This window comes from Lutjanus erythropterus, chromosome 17, assembly GCF_056507025.1.
Source record: "Lutjanus erythropterus isolate fLutEry1 chromosome 17, fLutEry1.hap2, whole genome shotgun sequence".
Lineage (NCBI taxonomy): Eukaryota > Metazoa > Chordata > Actinopteri > Lutjaniformes > Lutjanidae > Lutjanus > Lutjanus erythropterus.
The window spans coordinates 6,464,653-6,485,990 of NC_139333.1; the positions used below are offsets into that span (position 1 = coordinate 6,464,653).

Sequence of the window (21,338 nt, forward strand, 5' to 3'; positions counted from 1 at the left end):
GTGGACTCCTCTTTAAGATCGGCTCTCTGCTTGCCAAGAGGCAAAGACACCCTCATCAGCTGACAGCTCCTGTACTGCCAACCCACTGTACTTTAAAGGTTACTGTGTCACTTGGAGTCAGCGTCACTTTGTGCGTGTTTGTGTGTCCGACTTACCCACAGCTTTGAGGGAGGTATATTTGTTGAGTCCCACTGTGCTGGGGTTGCTGTGCGGGTGTGGAAGCCCTTGTCCAAACGGCCCGTAAGCTGAGTTGTTCAGATGGTACTGTTCTGGTGAGAGACAAGCAGAGACAGAAGCTGAGTCAGTTGGTGGTACTTACAGTATCTTTACAAAAAAAAAAAAAAAAAAAGAGTAAAACACAGAAAATGTTGCACAACAGTCTTGTTCTGGGTGACTGTAGTGCAACTGGACAGTGCACATAAAAGTAGAGGTGTAAGCTCTCCCAAGATCACATATTTGGTTTTTCCATTGTAGTTTTTGGCCGTGCTGAGTCAAACCATTTGGTGCCCGAGTCATGCCCAAGATCCGAAGTGAAGCCAAAGCGTGCCAGACCCCACTCCTAGCATGCTGTGGTGACATCTCGCCAACTGTGGCCAAACTGTTTCGACCCCCCTTTCTCCCCTTCAAACAAGCTGTGTTGAGACTGACCTCATGTCTGTGCAGGAGAGTAGAGGCAAAGACATTTTTTTCAAAGTCTCAAGTCAGTACTTTTGTAGCTTCTAACTGAATCTCTGTGGTTTGAACTTTAGTTTCTCTCCTGTGTCGCTGTTGTACTTTCAGTTATCTTTATTTTACTATCTCATGCTCACTTTCAGCTGTATAGAAGTCGTGTTAAGTTACTGCAGCTAAAAACACAACATTTCGTGATTTTGCTGCTTCTTAATTAAAGGGTTTAAATAACAAAATAACAGGGAACTTTTACTGTGATGAAGTTACGGGAAACCCGGCCAGTTGCCTCAAGTGGCTGGGTCTTAAGGGACACTTTCAAGTGTCTTCGATGTTGTAATGGACATGTAAATCCCTGCTGTCCTGGGCCGACGTACCACATCAAATCGAGTCAAACCAAGCCACCAAATGCATCTGTTGAAAAGGAATAACTGAGGACAGATTTTGAGCCGATTGGCCAAACCACCTCTGGAGGTGGTCAAGGATGCATTGTGACCATTGCACAATAATAAGAAAAGTGGCAGGGTAACTTTTTTACCTTTCTGAAGGGTGTCATTGATTCAGAACATGCTAACGTTAGCATAGACTCCACCAACAGTGCCAGCGATGAGGACAACATGAGCAGAACTGACAATGATAAAGATGGTATGTTGTGATCCACCTTCAACTTGCCTAGAAATACCAGTATGACGTGAATAAAATGTTTAGTATACCCATTAAGCCAGGTTATCCGATGTTAGCTGTAGTCAGAATGTAGGATAACATTAAGATTTTTAATGTTACCCACACACCTTTGCTCCAGAATAAATAGGCTATGGCTTGGTAGCCATAATTCCTACCAATAGATTTCTAAATGTTTGCTTTTTTCAACCTTCCTTAGTGTTTTACAGATGACGTAACCATGCTGTAGTTGCCATATGCAGATGATATATTAATTTAAAAAAACACTGGCATTGAACCATGGCTAGATTAACCCCTTAGGTAGCCCCGGAGCAGAAACGAGCTGTGGGGCTGCACTGACCAACAGTTCCTTCCACTCTACGCAGACTGTAAGTATCCTGTCACCTTCAAGTACCCAGTGAGTACAGTGCCCACAGCAGAATACACATGGCAGCCTCATTAGAATTTGCCTACAGCACTGTCCAGCATTCCTGTAGTGTTGCCTTTGCAAAGTTTGTGCCAGTTCATTTTTTGGTTATTTGATTACAGACATTTATTTGGGAATATGCAACATGTGAGCGCAATATAAACTGAAATAATTGTTTTAAAACAAGATTTTTAACAAGACAGGACATCAGAGTAGTTAACAATACAGGTGTTGCATTAAGGTCATTGACATCTCACTTTAACTTTTGCAGTGCTTGATATTTCAAAATAAATTTGCAATATGATGAACACTGAAGACATTCCAATGACACTGTGTCCAGTCAATTGTAAGTGTGGTGAACGTGGTGAAATCGAAGAAAGCTGGTGTATGCTTGAAATGAACAAGGTTGGTTCTAGTCTGAATGGATGAAAATGGCAGGGTAATCTGCCTCATTTGTCCCACTTTGATTTTTGGTTTGTAATTCAGCACTGCCTCTCACCCAATGTCAGCTGGGATATGCTCCAGCCCCCCATGACCCTTCAAGGATAAGCTGTTATGAACAATGAATGAATGAATGAATACAGCACAGTAGTGCCACCACTACGCCCTCATGCATCATGTAGTGCGGATAGGACGCCAAGTACCGGAGGGGGCACAAAAACAGCCTTTTGCAGCTCTCCCTAATGCCTTAATAAACCCTGCAATGATGTCCTTGGCCAGCATTACTATCTTTCAGAGGCTATAATGGGCTCAGTTTTAGACTGAGGACTGGAGACACTGACATATGAAACTACAAGACCTAAGGAATGTATTGGTACCAGTGTCATGCTAACTTGTTGATAAGGGGGCTTACTAACGTCACAAACTTAGGCAAGGTAAAAACTGGCATGGTCAGTTTCAAAGGTGTCCCTTAACTAGGGTTGGGTACCTATTTTCAGTACTTTCTTCTCTCTGTAATAACAAAAATGTAATTTCAGTCATGAAACTCCTTAAATAAAATGCAACTTTACACTAAAGTCATGTGGTGGCATAATGTGAGGGGCTTTGATCACTTGGCCTTTGTCTTTGCTAGGAGGCTGTCTTGGGTGTGTCATCAAGCTCATCCTTCACCGGGAATCTCTCAGGTGCACATAGCGTCACATAAACCCCGGATAAATATGAAAAAGCATCTCCCTTTTTTACCTCAAGGCTGCTGACTCTGGGCGAGACAGCGGCTCCAACCCTGACAGCCAAACAGCCAGTCCCATGCTAAATGAACTGAGGTTAATGAACAATGGAACAAAGTAGAGTGAAGCGCTGGCTATTAGCATTAATGAAGTCCTCTAATGCAGCCAGCGCACTTGATGTCAGCCCCGGGGATGGATGGACACACATGTGGTGCTCACGAATGTCCACACACACACACACACACACACACACACACACACACACACACACACACACACACGCTCAGACAACATGCTTTATAAGGTCATTTAGATGAACAAAATCAGAGGTAATTAGCATTATTGTTTTAAGGTCTTTAACCAATATAATGTGTGTTTCTGTGTGTCAGTGACTCTGTGTGTTTAACTGACATGAGAGATGTAACAACAGAGGAGGCAAAAATACACACATTCTGTATTCAAGATGGAGTACTGATACTTGTGTAAAAAAGACACTGGTAAAGGCAAAAGTACTGATTCAACTTCTTCGCAAAAGGTAAAAAGTACAGGCTGTGAAATGTACTCAAAGTACAAAAATAAAAAGTTGCCCTCTGAAGGACATTTCTACCAACGGTTTGCATACAAAATTAACTTCTTTTTACGCCCTTTTCCTCTTGTTAATGTCTTTTACATCATTTTTCTTGTTATGTGTATTACATTGATTTATTTTGCCATAATGTCCCACTCAGAGTTCATTATCCATTACTTATTAAAGAAGGAAGTTAAAAGAAACTACTACTACTACTACTACTACTACTAGTACTACTACTACTAATAATAATCATAATGAAAGGGACATTTTTCCAAGTTGTAATTTTTCTTTGTTTTTTTGGTATTGTGACAAATATCATGGGCAGCACGGTGCAGTGGTTAGTTTGAAGCCGGCTGGGGAGTTTGTAGCTGGTGCAGAACCTTTCTGTGCAGAGTTTGTATGTTGTCCTTGTGCCAACGTGGGTTGTCTGGCTTTGTGCAGCATAATAGGTTAATTGATAAACCTAAATTGCCTGTAGGCGTGAATGTGACTGTGAGTGGCTGTCTGTCTTTATTTGTCAGCCCTGAGATGAACTGGCCACTTGTCCAGGGCGTACCCCACCTCCCGCCCAATGTCAGCTGGGACAAGCTCCTGATTTCAGGGAGAATCCGACCTGGGGGCAGATATTAAGAATAACTGTGCAGAAATAGCTGATCTTCTCCCACACGGTCTCGTTTGCTTATGTAGGTCATATTGAGGTATCAGTAATAAATTGAGACCGTTTCATAACCTCTTTAAAAAACTCCTTGTAGTAGCTTCAGTGAAACGGCAAAGTGTATTGATGTGCTCTACAATCTGGTTTCCCATCCACAAGTGCAGTGTGTGTGTGTGTGTGTGTGTGTGTGCGTGTGTGTGTGTTGAGGGAGAGAGTCAAACTGGGAGAAGCACACAGCATCAGAGACAGAAGATTTCATCACATCTGTGACTGTCAGCGCTGAGAAAGAGGTGTGCGCGGCACAACTTGTGAATACTAATCACTGCACACACACACACACACGAGACAGAAACACACAGAGTGAGAGAGTCGTGTGTGGTTTTTGATGCACAGAGACAGAGAGCTGGTGAGAGAGAAACTCGGAGGACGGCAGGATGTTCTGGTGGAATAAATTAGAAAATTACACTGAAGCCAGAGGGGTGGAGAAATGTCAAGAGTTAGTCTTTACAGTAACAACATTTACACTTACAACTCTGAGCCTCTACCTTAATCACTGTTCACACACATTCACACACATTAATGTGCTGTGCGCTGTAGTTTAAGCTGATTAGCTATGGAGAGAGAGAGAGAGAAAGAGAGTGTGTGTGTGTGTGTGTGTGTGTGTGTGTGTGTGTGTGTGTGTGTGTGTGTGTGTGTGATCAGTGTATCATCCAGTATAATTCAGTGGTGCTGACCTCTCATCATGTGCCAGATTAGTGGATTACGAGGAAAAAGTCCTTTTCACCCTGTCATCATCATCATGATCACTATCTTCATCATCATCCTCCATCACCTTCTTCTCATCATCATCTATTGTTCCTCATGACATCATTGGAGCAACAGTAAATGACTGACATGTCAAGACACACTGGGACTGTCTGTCTCTGTGTGTGCATGTGCTGTTGTGTGTGTGTGCGTGTGTGTGTGTGTGTGTGTGTGTGTGTGTGTGTGTGTGTGTGTGTGTGTGTGTGTGTCCACTGATGTAAATGCTCTTCACATTTAATAACTCCACTGGTCACTGGGGGAAAAATAACTGGTTTTGTTTAACTGATTCACAGGCTTGTATCTAGCCTGGTTTCATCTTTCACATGAATGAGATAAAAAAAAAAAAAGTATTATTATTGATACTCTTTTGTTGCCGTAGGGTTGACTTTGTGTCATTTAATTTCTTTTATTTATTAATTTAATGTATACAAAATGTACTTTATTTGACAGGGACAGTGCATATTAATAACATGTATAAAAATATACCAGAGTTAGCTACAGAGGCTAATTTTCATCTGTAGTCACTGGGCAGGCATTAGCTGAAAGCACACAGTAGAATAAAGCCACTGAAAAATACAATCAGGAATAAAAAAGTATTGAAAAAAATATATGCAGATACAAACAAAACCTGCACTACATAAACAAGAGAGACAGACAGCTGATGCACAGAATCAACAACAAGACGACAACCATCAACAAATCAACAAATAGCATGACAGCACAGCAAATAGTATGACAACACAATGTTAATGTTAAGCAGCAGCAGCTCTTACACTAAACAAATGAACTGAAAAGAAACTGTTGTCCTGACTGATGAATTTTTAATCATTGCAATGAAGAAATAAAACAGCATGAAATGTACACCAGGCAAACACCACTGTCATATTTAGAAATGGACAACATGAGGGGTACCCAAAAGTGAAGCCAGAACATCTTGATTGCCCCCTGGTGGCTGGCTGCAGTATAGGTCATAAATCCTGACTCCTCAATGTTAATAAATAGGACCAAAACATCAAAGTACATGTCAAATAATTTTTTCCAAAAAGTGGTTTCTGTCATTGTAGGTAGTTTTAATCACACTGATGTTTGTTCACATGTTCATTTTTCTCATCAGTTTGGTTTTGATTAGTTATTTGATGCTATAAAAAGGGGGTTTTGTGCCGTGATTGACAGCTGAGCTCTGCTCGTGATTAAGTCAGCCGCCTGCATGGGCTGGAGCTGGAAAGCGTGGCTCTAACACTGGTCACCAGTGTGCAGACTCTGGCTCCAAATGCCATCACCAGCGCAAGATGGCAGCGCTAGTATCTGGCTTATTTTGGCTTCAGTTGCTCTGCAAGGTTGCCGTGTGGAGAATCCCACAGAAGAGCATGTTGGATAAGAAACGTTCTCTCCATGAATCAATTATTTTGAGCCACACACTTTGTGAATGAACTTTAGAGTTGAAGTGTGAGGTTTCAGTGATTGCGTAATGGAAAAAGTATGTAAGTGTGCGTGTGTGTGTGTGTGTGTGTGTGTGTGTGTGTGCAAGCCAATACATAAAACAGGAAGTGAGGTTCTGGTTCGGGGATTGTGGATGTTAAAACTCCAGCATGGTTGCACATATTAATTTCTCCATTAAGCACCACCAAGTGAACGTCTGGCATCGGGATCTTTTAAGCGCAGAACAAGAGGGCAGGAACGCTGCTTAATTAGTTATGTAATATCTTCTGTCTCGGTGGGAATCGCAGGCTGCGGACGATTAAGGTGAAGATCAGGTTTCCTTTGTATCATCTGTCTGAACAATTCAGGAGGGTGGAAACAGGCTGACAGATCGGAGGGACGAAGAGAACGACTCGGTCCAGAACGGAGGTGGTTACATGTGTGTGTGTTGCTGTACAGAGCATTAGTGGGTGTCCACAAAGAGAGAGAGTGAGAATAACCCACTTAATGAAAAGTGCATTCATTATTTAAATATCGCTCAGGAAGTGATATCTGAAACTTCTCATGTAAAAGTACAGTCTGTCTTTTGAAGACTTTGAGGAACAGTTATATATGGAGGAAGCAAAATGGCACTTGATACCAATTTATATATGAACACTCTCTCTCAGCAACTCAGTGATGCTCATTAAAGATTTTCTTTTTAACAAAAAATTTACGGTGCGATACCTCTATTGAAATAAAACCCAGGTCAATGACTGTTCCTAAACCTGTGTATTGTTTATTCTAACATTACATTTACATTTTCAACTCTGGGTTAGGAGGACGCGAGCAAGACTTTGGATAATCTGACTTCTCAGCTGTGAAGCAGTTAAGAGTTTTAGACGATGAGCTCCAGCAAGAGATTTAGATTTAGATTCATTTTCATGTCAGCAATTTAAGAGAAGTTAAAGTTTTTAGGAGGAGGTAAAGGCATTCCCGATGTTCCAGGGTTCCTCTCTCTTTCTGTCACACACACACACACACACACACACACACACACACACACACACGTATAGGATCTGCCTGCTGTGTCCACCAGCTTCATTCGATTGTGCGTGTTCATGACCGTGAAAAACTCAAGAAAAGCAGAGAGGCCAACATGTGTCTCTGTGTATGTGTGTGTTTTATGTCTATATATGCATCCCTGAGCGTGGGTTTGTGTGTGAAACGGTACATAAAAGGAGTCTTAAGTGCCGTGGGGAAAGTGATGAAGGCGAGAGTGCATCGCATGGCGTCTGTCATCACCAAGATGAAACATGGACGTTCCCGTGCGTCTGCGCGAGAGAGACGGAGACGGTACGAGAATAAAGCGAGAGGCAGAGCGCGCACCACGTCTGTCATCAGTGAGATCATATGTGAAAGTCTGTGTGCATCATCATTTACTGCAGCAGAGTCAGAGCAGACAAACACAACCCTCTCCCACCCCCGCGCTCTTTATAATCCTCGCTCCGCTCGATCTGCTGAGTTGGTCGTACACATGCCTTTTGTCAGAGTAATCAACATGACACGAGCAGGGGAGCAAAGATTCACCCTGCGATCATTAATTTACAAGAATAAGTAGTTTGCCTCTCATGACCCCAGGGAAGAGTTGAGAGCGCAGGAAAACATTTTGGAGGAGACAAGCGTCAAAGAGCAGCTCCTCTGACAGCTGGGGCAAAAGAGACGGAAAAAAAAAAAGGAAGTGAGAGAGGAAAAGGTGAAATTTGTGTTATGAAGAGTGATTTGTTACTGGGTCATGCTACAGTACTTCTGCAGTCGTCTTTGATAAATAGGTCATCGCTTTTTGCTTCAAGCTTTCTTTCTGCAATGAGTCATGTTTGTTGGAGACTTTTAGACCAAATATTTGCCTCCCCGGTCCTCAGTTAACATCAGCTGCTGATGGTTCATGTAAATGTCAGAAACTGTCTTATCTGACTTTTTGGCATTTCTAACTCTTTAAGGCACAGTGAAATCCAAGTTATAGTCTTATGTTGCATTCACGTACATTCAGGGAGACAGCAAACTGGATATCATTTTAGTGGATGAGATTAGGACAATAAAATTATTAAGACGGGCAGAAAAAAGTACTTTTTACTGTCCAGAAAACATGGCCGATCTTGACAACAAGAAGCTAATCATTTTGGTGCAGCAACACCTGAAATTATATGAAGAGCAACATAACGTCACATATTTTTTGTTTTGCTGTCCTTAGCTTGTTTGTTTTCCCGCCATCTGCCTGAATCCATGTGAATGCAACATTAGTCTTGTGATGTGTTTCCATGTCAAACCAAATTTGTGGGCGTTGTGTAGTTGCCAGAGGAATTTGAATCACATCCCTCAGATGTGATTGGATCTCTCAAAACTAGGCGTGGCTTAGTGAATACAGCGCAGTGTGAAGCTGTGGGGACACTGTCCTCGGCTGTGGTGTTAGATCAGGAGTATAAAGGTGAAATAATAAAATTAGACTAAAGTCTGCTAACATTAGCCACCACAAGCTATTGGTCAGACCAGACTGGTCAATGCTGTAGCAAGTATGCTTATTATTTCATCTTTGCATTTGTAATAGGTTCCCCATCCTTCCTGGACAGGAAAGCAACCCAAAGAGAGAGCAGAAAGAATGTATGAGCCTCTAGAGAACGGTAATCGTTACTACTGATGCAGCGCTAACGTTAGCTTGAGTGTGAGGCTGCTGGAGTTCAGTCACGTTGCAAACGTTACAGTATGTACATGTCATGGTTTGTTACACAGAACCATCTGGGAATTTGACCTCAGTAACTGTTTGGAAAAGGGCAGGCACTTTCAAAAAACACACTTGGCAGGTGATAGGATGAAGTATCTTCAACCATTCATAGTAAAATCTCGCCAAAGCCGGTCAGGAGAAGAACAAAAACATCTTTTCCATGGAGAAAAGCCTTCACTGTGATTCTTTGCTCTTCTTTCAATTAATAAATTCCCTCCCCTTCTGATATAACTGACGCTATCACAGTATCTATGCTAACCTCTTCAGGAGTCACCATTGTTTGTTCAAGACGAAACACTTCCATGGACACTTCTCACTGTTCTCTCACCTAAAACCACGCCCCTAACTGCCAGTAGTCCCACTAATTGATAACTTGAAGCCTGACAAGACGGATTCTCACTTAACTCTTAATTCAGTGTCAGCAGCATGTGGTCCCTGTGTTGGCTCACTGAAGGAGCGTGACGACTGACTGATTAACCTCAATTTATTAAGATACCACAAATACGCAGGTTCCGGCAAGGTCACAGAATATTTCTTAGACATGCCTATAAAATAAAAGCCTGTTTAACTTGGCGTGAATGTAGACAAACTTGTTAAAATTATAATTCAAACATGCATAAAACTGTATTGTTGTCTGTGGGGTGGGATGGGTTTGACTTTGCTTTTACAAAAAGGAAGATTTTGCCGTTTCTTTTTTCAAAAATTGATTTAAAGTGAATGTCAGCCACAGAGTGAACGGCAGCAGGCCTTTTAACACTTGCACCCGATAACTTCAAATGTGTTCAATTACTGTGTGTGTAATGAGCATTACTTTTTCCAAAGCCCTCTGTCTGCCATCTTGTCTGCTATGGAAAAACCAATACTGTTCATCTGCTCTCTGCCCAGGCAATCTATGTAGTGTTCCACTTTATCCTGTGGTTCAATTAGGGAACATTTTGCATTACATTTTGTATTCATGTGTGCGCCAGCTTAAATTCCCAGCTTCCTACACAAATAAAAACAAAAAGATTTGTATCAGCTGCTCCTCTGTATGTGAACAGAGGATGAGGATGTGGGACAAGGGGAGGTGATTCATGATGTGAACCCTCAAATGTCAACCCAAGCCATGTTATGACCAACAAGGATTTATGTTCAGACAGCTTTAAGATGATGTGTTATAAGACAGTCTTCTGGCGAAATTCTGATTTCCCACTGAACTTTTTTTTTCCTCCCAAACAACACCTGTCAGAGTGAGTTTGGACGTGATATGATGGGGATTTTTGTTTTGTTTTGTTGGCACAAAGCAGCCCGCTGGACAAAGTTTTTTTGCTGTCTGTTTTTATTGATCGCAAACAGCCAGTGGACATTTTCCTCCGCTGGGAAGAAGTGGGTGTAATGTGCATAAATATGGAACACATTAGCATCAATAGGTATCATCATCAACGCCGATTTCTCTGCCAAGTCCCCTGCCTTTCACCACTGTCGCTTCAAATTAGGAAGTGGACTCACTTATATGTCCCACAACTACATTCGCTATAGTTTTTTATTCAATCAACATTTTCTGCCACATGCCGTTTCCTTTGTAAGACTCTGCCATGTGCTTAAAAAATCAGTAGTTGCAAAGACGTCTGGCTCTCCAGAAGCTGCTGGTCATGTCAGTCACTGAGCAGTCGCTGATTCTCAGCAGTAGGAGATGTAAAATTACTCAATGCGCTGTCGACAACTAAATAAGACATAAACCTTTTTGAGGGCAGCAACAGGAGGAACAGCAGGAGCTCAGGAAAAAAGAGAAAAGGAGAATGAAGTAAAATGTATGCAGAAAGTTTTTGGAAAGAGACTGAAAGCAGAGGAGAGATGAAGAAATTATTAAGATCTATGATGGTGGGCAGTAATGCATTACTGAGTAATAAGTTACAGTAATATAATTACCTCCACCAAGTAAATCACGTGTTCCATTTGGTTTGTTTGTCTGCTTGTCAACAAAAATGTTTGAAAAATTACTGGCGTGATTTTGATGAAACCTGACAGAAGGGTGTAGTACGGGCCAATTAAGGAGGAACTCATTAAATTTTGGAGAATATCGGAATCATGGGGCGGATACACAAATTGTTTTCCACTGTCGTTAACAATGCAAGATATGTCAATTGTGACGCGGCTGTCTATGCAGCTGTGGCCAAATTTGTGAAAGTGCAGCTGAGATAATGAGGCTTCAGCCAGGCAAAACCATATTTTGACATAATTATCATCATTATGCAATCATTTCATGGTGCGTGTGCGTGAGTGAGTGATCAACAGACTTGATGCCCGTCAGCAGATAATATTGAATAAAGCTGGACTGATCAGCCTAATTTTTTTTGGTGCACATTTCTGACTGTATGCTGAAGGACCTCTGTGGTTCAGAATTCTTGAAAAACCTGGAAAAAAATGTATTTCAATGGCTTTGTGCTGGCAACAGCCGAGGTCACTGACTTTATGTTTTCAGGTCGCCCTATTCACATGAGTGTGGTATCTTAGAGTCCAAGTATCCACCTAGACTCTAGGATGAACTGATTCAATTCTGGTCAAAGGTCAAGGTCACGGTGACCTCATTTAACACATTTTTGACCATAACTCAAGAATTCATGAGCAAAAAATCCACACAAATATCAAATGGGATAAAATGATGAGGTGATGAAATTTTATATACAAAAGTTTAAAGGTCAGCTTCACTGTGACATCATATCAGTTGTCTCTAAGTGAAGACAGCATGTTTAGCTTATCTTTTATTAAATTCCATCAAATTTACAAGTCGTCATTTCATGAATTACATGAGTCTGGACAGACTTGGATGTGAACTGTAACTCGTCTGGTTGGCGGAGGCGTACAACTGTGGAGTTATGGGATATATATTTGTACCTGGGTGTGAATAGAGACACGGCAGCTATTCGGCTACTCACACACGACTCCCATGTTTACAAAACTACTTGCTCAGGTTTAGGGAAGATCATGGTTTGTCTTTGCCACTCAGGTGTAAACAACAAAACTGGCTATTTACACGCCAGGTGCACATAGCATTGAGTAATTGTCTTTGCCACACTATATACACCTAAGTGTAAATAGCCACATTGGCTATTTCAGCCTGGGTGCAAATAATATCAGCCTATTTTTTATTGATAAAACAGCCAGTGTACTCCCACATAATGGAGCAAAATATGGCAGAATGTACTATACTACCAAATAATTTGCCAAACATGACGGATTTTGGGTTAACTTTTCTCTGTTTGTTTTTTATTCACGCACGTTTAAACACAGGACAGTTTTTCGTGGTGAATAAAGACTTGCAGCTGTGGTAGTCAGCTGAGCTGCCATGACACAAGATTCTGCAGATTTTCATTCCAACCAAGCATAACAAGCAGCTAATTTCAACATGCTTACAACCAGCTAGCAGAGATCAAGTTAGTTACCGAGATCAACTGATACGTGTCCATTAATATTTATGATGTGATAACTGCAGGGCCACGAAGTTCTGTAGTATCTGTGGATCACTTTCTATTCACTCCATCACACCGGGATAGGTTTCTTGTGCTTTGGGCTCGCTGGCCGCACGCAACATTTACTCAGCAACTTGGAGATAAAATAATAAGGCTGCTGCCAGCGTGTGCCCAACAAACATCTGTTTTCCTCTCTTTTAATGTTAGTTCCAGCGTATGTGTCTGTTGCCCTTTTCAAGTGAGTGTGATCAATGAAACACTCTGGATTAAAGTGTCCACCGCATACACTGTGTCATATCGTGTCATTAGCAGTGTGTGAAATTCTACATCACAAGAGATGAGAGATAGACGCTGCAGGGGGCCTCTCATATCAAACGCTGCACCCCTCTCCCTTCCTCTCTCACGCACACACCCATGCGCACTCACATGTTCACATCCAGGCACACAAATGTGCATACTAATCGAACCACATGGGGAACATGGGGACACACATGCACAGTCACAACCAAACTGAGCAACAGTCCAAACATGAAAACATATGATGACACTCAACAATGTGGCACTAAAGAGTGGTGTGTACCTGGTCAAAATCTGTTAAATGCGTGCTGCTGTATCTGGATGTATAGACAATGTATGGAAAATGGCGCATGCTGCCTGTAGGGGTGCAGCCTGCTTACATTAACATACTAATTAAACGTTTACATGTGTGAGAGGAGTGCACCAGTGTTGCACGTGCAACAAGCATGTGTTCCACTTACAGATGGAGATCCTCTATTGTTCAGCCTCTCACTCTGTCCTCTCCCTTCAGCCCATACCCAAACTAGAGAAGAGCACTCATTAGAGTGCAGATCTCCGCCAGACAACCCGAAAATAATATTTGGATGTAAACCCCGTGTCACCACCAACATTTTGATTAGTATCTGTAATTTAATTGCATATTTTTTTCTAAGTAACTAACAGATTTCATTACATGTAACTAGTAAGATGTAAGTAGTTACTCTCCAGCACTGCTCATATTCTGTTTGACATTTTGTCATTCAATTACCACATAAATTCTTGTGTTATAAAAAAATGTGCTTTGTGATGTCATAGTGACCTTTGACCACCAAAATCTAATCAGTCCATCCTTGAGTCAAAGTGGACATTCCTGAGATATCACATTCACAAGAGTGGGACGGATGTGACAGTGACTTTGACCTTTGACCTTTAACCACCAAAATCTAATCAGTTAATCTTTGAGTCCAATTGATTGATTTGTGCAAAGTTTGAAGAAATTCCCTCGAGACATTCTTGACATATTGCGTTCACAAGAATGGGAATGACCCAAAAATGTAATGCATTTGGCCATGGCTGTTGCTGGCTTAGAGCCGTAAAAAAAAAAAAGAAACATTGTGAATCACAGAGATCCTTCAGCATACAGTCATGAATGTGCACAAATAAAAAGATTAAGCTGATGGGGTCAGTGGTATGTGAGATAAGCTGCAGACAAGCACCAGATCCATGCAAGTGATCGAACAATCCATGCACTGGTGTAACTGACCAGGAGAAAGAAAAGTTCGGTTGTACCTAGACAAGATTTGAAACTCTCTGGTACAGATTATTTGACTTTTTGTGATACAAGAAATCATAGAGATAATATGTCTCAATTGATGATGAAATAAAAGTCAATCATTGATGCACTTTAAAGGAGCAACATGCGCTGGACTGAGCTTTGCTGCAACATTTGTAACATCAGGTGAAATTCCAATTGAAAGCCCAAAGCTTCAAGACCACTTCATTTATACTTTATCCAAAACACTTCTGGATGAAAAACTGGCAGAGATGGCAGCATATGATGGATTTATCTCCAACAGTTGGCTGCAGCAAAATGCGCCCCTCACTGCAGAAAGACGGCCAAGTTGCTGAAGAATCCATCCAAAATCTCATATGAAGTGAGTGAGAGCTTCTTTTTAGAGTTTGGCGTTTTAATTTCGAGAGATCATTTGACTGTTTCTAATATAATGCTGCGTTGCTCGAGCCTTCTGCTGGAGTTGCAGCAGCAGCCATTTAACGAGAACAGAATATAGAATAAGTCTCAGTTCAATAGAGTGACTTTGGAAACACCAAATAACTTGTTTTAACAAATTTTATTTATTTTTAATATGGAGAATTGTAAATGATCTCTTCCATGAGGCTGTTCAGTCAGACAGTGACAGATCACAGGATCATGCAGCAAGCCCAGTTTATATTATGTTAATTATAATACTGATTAATGTTGAAATGATGTTTTCTGCCCCAGTAATTATTAATGCCACCACATAATAGACTAAAGTGGTCAGGTTTTGAACAAATAATTCTCCTTGTTAAATATTGGCCTGAAATGGACCAAAGTGTCTGATGTTTTAAGTTGGAAAGTGAGCTTCTAGTTAGTACCCAGGTTTACAGTACAACAGTAATCATGGTCAAAATACATGAAATAATGATATATTGAAAAACGAACTGGAAATGTTCCCAGTTTTCATGTCAGAAATCTGGTTACCTTATAGACTATTAACTGCTCATGTTGTGCTGTAATTGATGCAACTCGCTCCGACCCTCCACCAGACAAACAGGTTTTAAATAATGGATCGAGGGAGTTGGGAGATGGTTAACTGAGAATTCATGTGTTGATCCTGTGTAAATATTTTGGCCTTAATTGTAAATGCAGAAATCCTCTCTCATGAGAACTGGGTGAGTGAAATTCATTACACATGTAACCCTGCATTCACCACTGTTCATTATGCAAACAGAGAGAAAGAGAATCTCGCAAAACAAGCTGAACTCAAGCTGCTGCATGGAAACGGTTTGTTGAGCTCCTCTGAAGTTGTGTTTTATGTTTTAGTCATTTGGCATGGGACTGACAGACTTCAGACACACACACACACACACGCACACACGCACACACACACACACACACACACGCACACACACACACACACACACACACACGCACACACACACACACACACACACACACACACACACACACACACAGTTTCAGTCTATTTATCTCACTTACACCAGCACATACGGATTTCCTACTGCAGGATGTAGAACTCCTATTATATTGTGTGTTATCTTGAATGTACCTGTATATTGTGTGTGTGTGTGTGTGTGTGTGTGTGTGTGTGTGTATGTGTGTGTGTGTGTGTGTGTGCATGCACAGTACTCACCACTCCTGCTGCGCAGCATCCTGGCTGAGATGCCGTTGGCTCTCCCTGCGCTGGGCGAACTGGCCGTGGCGTTTTCCACCGAGCTCACCTCACCTCCCTGCTGCTTCAGCAGGTCCGTCAGTGTCCTGGAGAACAACACACACACACACACACACACACACACACACACACACACACACACACACACACACACACACACACACACATAGAATGTAAACTTGTGCTCAATATGTTATTTGCTCTCTAAAGATAAATCAGATTGAATCAAGGTTATATATATTTAAAACACTGGATTTATGTTATTTTTATTATATCTAACAGATAAAATTATGTTGCTTCTTGCAGGTTTTGACATCTTGCGCATGTTTGAATGCCAAACAAATGATTGTCAGAAAAGAAGCGAAAGAGGAAAGAAACCGTTGAGTAAATTGTTCACACTGGTGTAATTGCACAGCTTGACTCTAAAACAACATCAGTCTGTCAGCGAATGAGACATCATCTGTTATCCAGATGTGCATAGATAGTCCCCTGTGAGGGCTTTCCTGAACAGCTGGAACCCCTGTGCATGCGCGCGCACACACGCTAACACACGTGCAAGCAGTTCTTTGACAGTAGCTCCTCTCATCCCAGAGGAGGTTGTCTTCACTGTGTGCGGAAATGCCCTGTGTGTGAATCTGTGTGTGTAATTTGTGCATTTTCCTCATGATTCTACATCTGTTGAGGCTGAGGTTGGGTTTGGTTTAACAGAAATCACGTTCACATGCAGTTCTAGTGACCTTCTAAAGTCATTTTGACATGATTTTTTTTGCCTTTGTTGCCATTTGCTGTACAATATTGGCCAGTTCAGACACTTACACTGACTAATTGGCCATTTTTATCAGTGGCTGTAGACAAATCCGGTGAAGTACAGGATTTTAATAAGCTGCCATTGCTGCTGTGGCATTTCTCTACAATATGAGCATGAATGAATGCGAGCTGTCATAGGATGTGTATAATTTTCTACTTTTACCTTTACTTTTTATGTAACGTTACTTCAGACAACAATGTATAGGAAGTTGGAAAGAACCTGTGCAGTCTGGGTGTTCCAACAGACGTGTCAAACTTCAGCTTGGGAAAAAGTGTAAAATACATAAGCCTTTACATCATGAAGAGTGCTGCTGTCTGAGATCAGAGACTCTACAGACATTCACTGAGCGTACAAAGGACCACGATGTTCACCATTAGTGGATCAAAAATATGTACAGAAATTAACTTTGTTCCTGAAAATCTTGGATATTGGATGTCTTTTAAATGAACAAACATCACAAGTAATTTGTGATGGATCAAAAAAAAAAAAAAAAAGGATCAGACAGAATCAAAACTTATTTGTCTCTTGCTATCGACCTCTGTTCATATTTTTTCCAAAGAAAGCTCAGACTGGAAGGGGAGGGACCACACCTCTCTATCTAGCCAAACTACTTGTGTCACATGACCTTAAATTGAGGGGAAGGTTTTATTTCACTGTAACTATGAAACTAAGCCACATTATTGGATTTTCATTCTTTTTTTGAGTGAAAAAAATCTGCTGCATTTTACCGTCAGCATCCTGATTTACTGGCTTTCGTTTTGTGAGTTTGTGCCCAATGAGACAAATGTTCATTCAGAGTGGCTTATCTGTTTATGTGTGTTTTGTTCTGTGTGTCCTCTACGATAAATTCCACTCAGTTGTATTTGACTAGCGGCCTTTTTTTTTTTTTTTTTTTGCTGAACAACATACGGGCAAGATTTCCTGCAATATGGTCATGTTTAGACTTGGGGCTTGTTGTGTTTGGATGCAAGAAATGCATAGGAATGACAACACACACACACACACACACACACACACACACACACACACACACACACACACACACACAAGCACTAGAACTTTCCATTCATTTCATGAATTTACTATCAGCCTGACCACACCAACCTCCTTCCTACAGCTGATGACACCTCTCTCTTTGTCTAACACACACACACACACACACACACACACACACACACACACACACACACACACACATGCAGGCATACTCATCACTTTGAATAAACACATTTCCGCTCCCTGTGCGTTTGCTGAATTTACAGTGTTGATGGTCTTCGCTCCCTTGATCAATAATTCAAACACTGGTGCCTCTGTTCCGCTAACGAAGCACATGTGTTTAGTCCCTTCCATCACACACACACACACACAGACACACACAGACACACACAGACACACACAGACACACACACACACACACACACACACACACGCACACATATGTACAGATACACGAAACACACACTTCCTAGAGTATGACCGACCTGACAGAGACAGCCAGGGGCAGCTTGATCACACTCAGCCTCACAAATAGAAAAGTGAGTCCCTTTGGTCGCTTCTCTGCTCATCAACAAACTGTTGGATCAGGCAGCGTGCAGTTTTGGCAGTAAGAGGTGTTGTTTTCCAGTTGTTTTCTATAAGCAGGAAGTGTTTTGTGTGCTGCTAATGCACCCCAGGCACTATGTGTTTTGGATGCCTGGAGCACCAGGCGATTTAGCAGGAGCTCTCTGAACACCTTGAGTTGAGAAATTTCAACTCAGAGCCGAAAAGCACCCAACATCATATGTTTTTTCCCCATTATTAATAGGACAGTGCATCCCGAAATCCAAAATACATCATTTCCATGTTTAGCCATCAAGTTTTTCAGCGTGAGTTGCAGAGTTTTGGAAATATCGGCTGTAGAGATGTCTGCCTTATCTCTAATACAAATGGGACTAAATGGCACTCGGTGCTCAAGGCACCAAAAAATACATTTGAAAATTAAAAAACAGTTTCTCTTTCCAAAAATCGTGACACGGTTATTTAAGATGATCCACAGACTTTGTTGTGAGCAGTTTCATGTAGTTTCATGTTTCATGTCATGCTTTGAGCACCACATGGCTGGTGCCATCTAGCTCCATTATACAGGAGAGAAGGCAGACATCTTTATGGCCACTACCTCCAGAACTCTGCGTTTCACACCAAAACAGTATAGATGGATAAAGAGCATTTTCCAGAGGAAAAAATACGGATTTTTGATTTTGGGGTGAACTGGCCCTTGCATTTAGAGATCGGCCCTCTGTGGTGGCGAGGAAAAAGTTTACAGATGCAACTTAGTGGTGGCTGTTGCTGAACGCCCAGAGCCGTGTGATTTTACCAACTGTAGTTAACAGGATTTGAGCAGCAAACACCAACCTGGAGGCAAATTAGTGCTCTACTTGAGATTTTGTGCTAAGAACTGGTAATCTAGAGCTTGTGGTTTGTGTTAAGCTAACGTTAGCTCACATTCAACATCCTCCTGGGTCTCTGTTCCCGTGTGTCCTGCGCTGTATTTGGTAACAGCTGATCGCTCTCAATCAGAACCAATGTCCAACACCTGTATAATTTTTTATGCAGATGTTTAGCTAGCTAATTATCTATTGACAAGGAAGTTAACTATTTCTAGATAGCTATAATATAAAGATAGAGATCTGAGTTTACTTCATAGCAAAATCGTGATTAGGCTAAGGACAGCTGATACGGTGGTTGCCTGGCAACAATTTTTAAAAAAAGCACTGCACTGCTCTTTTTCAAAACAACAACTTCAACAAAAAGTCAGTCCAGTGCACCTCGCATTTTGTAGCCTGCCAGACGTGCTCTGTCCAGCTCTGTTCAGAGCCTAAAGGAGTAATCCACTCTAAAATTCACTATGGATGGTGTAATTTTGAGCCTATTTAGGGGTTAATTAAGGGAAAAGGAAATGTAGGAAATCCCTAACTTTAACTATAGTCAACAAAATTAGAAATGAAGCACTTTTGGTTTTTCTTCCATTTTTCATGAGCTGAAGTTAAAAAAAAAAAAACCTAAGACTTCTTCTGTGCACATAAAAGGTTTCTTTCTCTCTCTTGTTAAAATCCGTTTTAGTGAGCATTTCTCTCTGCCAAGATAATCCATCCACCTGACAGCTGGGGCATATAGAGATGTTGATGCTGATTACTGCAAACTTGTGCCTTGGACTGGTCACAATAACAAGCCATTACAAAATGTGCAGTTTGATCTTGAAAAAAGACATTTATTAGGAGCTATGGATATTACATTTAGGGCTGTCGCAGTTACTGGAGTGGTTAGCAATATATGTACTTTTTTACAGTAAAAAAAAAAAAAGAACATTAAATAAGCAATAACACAAGGGCCAGTAACGTTTCAAGCTCAAGAATGGATTGAAACCGCTTCCCTGGTACATGCTGGTCAAAATGCAGTGTTGTGTAACTACTAGCACCCATCAGCTAACTTTCTCTTACCATAAAGTTGCCCGCTGGGCAGTGAGTTCACAGATCTCGTGACACTCAACATTACTACACCAAATTACTTAACTAATCATACATGAAGTAATTTGCAAAAATGTGATGGTGCTAATATCGTATTTATGAGCCAACCTAAATCACCACATGAGAAATTCTGTCACAGCGATAGCCATAATTTCACACAGGGCCACAGATATCAGCTTTTTTTCCCTGGAGGGCAAAGTACTAGTACTCATTGATTTTATTGGTTGGGTTTAGGCATGAAGAATGATTGGTTATGGTTAGGGTAAGAATAATGGGGTAAGCCAATCAGAGACAGAGTAGGGCGGGTCATGACTTTGCCCTCCTAAGGGATAAAAAGGTATCTGCCTAATAAATGTTACGTTTTATCTTGAAACAAAAAAGACATTTATTAGGTACTAATGAATGAATGAATGAATGAAATAGATTCACGTTAGCCGATGTTAGCTACCTAGTTAGCCAGCCTGTCAGCACAACACAACAACGCTGTTACACTTTAGGATTGCGGGCACAGGGACATTTACTATCATTTCACAAACTCATAGCTTGCGGTATGTCTGCCCTGGATGATTATGACATAATGGCAAATACTCTTCATTCTGTATCCAGAATATGAATGAGATGTTCACTCCTGGATCCTCACTGTTGAGCTGTACAAAATTAGTGAGAAAAAGTTTGCACAGAAAGAGTGTTGTAGTAGCTGAGATACGTAAAAAAAAAAAAAGATAAATTAAGTCAAGAAATAAGGCCCTAAAAATCACACATTCATGAGTTACACTCTATTTCTGGAGCCTCATTTTGTAACAGGATATTATATTCATTCATTCAAATCAATTCAGATTTTAATCATCTTATTGTGAATCCTTTTATAAACACTGTGCATATGTGTGTGTTGTGTGTGTTGTTGTGAAAGTCTGTATTAGATTATGACGTAAAATTGTCCCCTTCTAAATATTTGCATCGCACAATAAAAAGACTTTAAACGCCTCCTGATGTAAGATGTAAATCACTTTCTCTCTTCTTTTTTCTTCAGTTTTTCAATTCTTCTTCCTTTCAGTCTTCTGATTCTCCCTCTCTCTGCCCCCTCCTCGCCTAAACTCAGCCCTAAATCTGTCCCTCCCCCTCCCTGACTTTAAACCATATCGTTTGTCTTCCTCTCCTCCAGTCTCTGACTCATTGCCGTGCAGCGCCTCGGGCCTCCACGCACTCTTCTCTTGGCTCGCCG

The 21,338-nt window shown here is 41.2% G+C and overlaps 1 protein-coding gene across 1 annotated transcript in view; it reads right to left on the bottom strand.

The window, feature by feature from the left end:
- Positions 1–21,338, bottom strand: part of shisa8b (shisa family member 8b) — a 42,502-nt gene that overhangs the window by 7,271 nt on the left and 13,893 nt on the right. Inside the window, exons 3-4 of the mRNA XM_084741448.1 lie at positions 15,767–15,891; positions 156–269 (exon numbers count right to left, since the gene is read on the bottom strand). Of these exons, the coding sequence (XP_084597574.1) occupies positions 156–269; positions 15,767–15,891 (239 nt within the window). The remainder of the gene's footprint in view (positions 1–155; positions 270–15,766; positions 15,892–21,338) is intronic.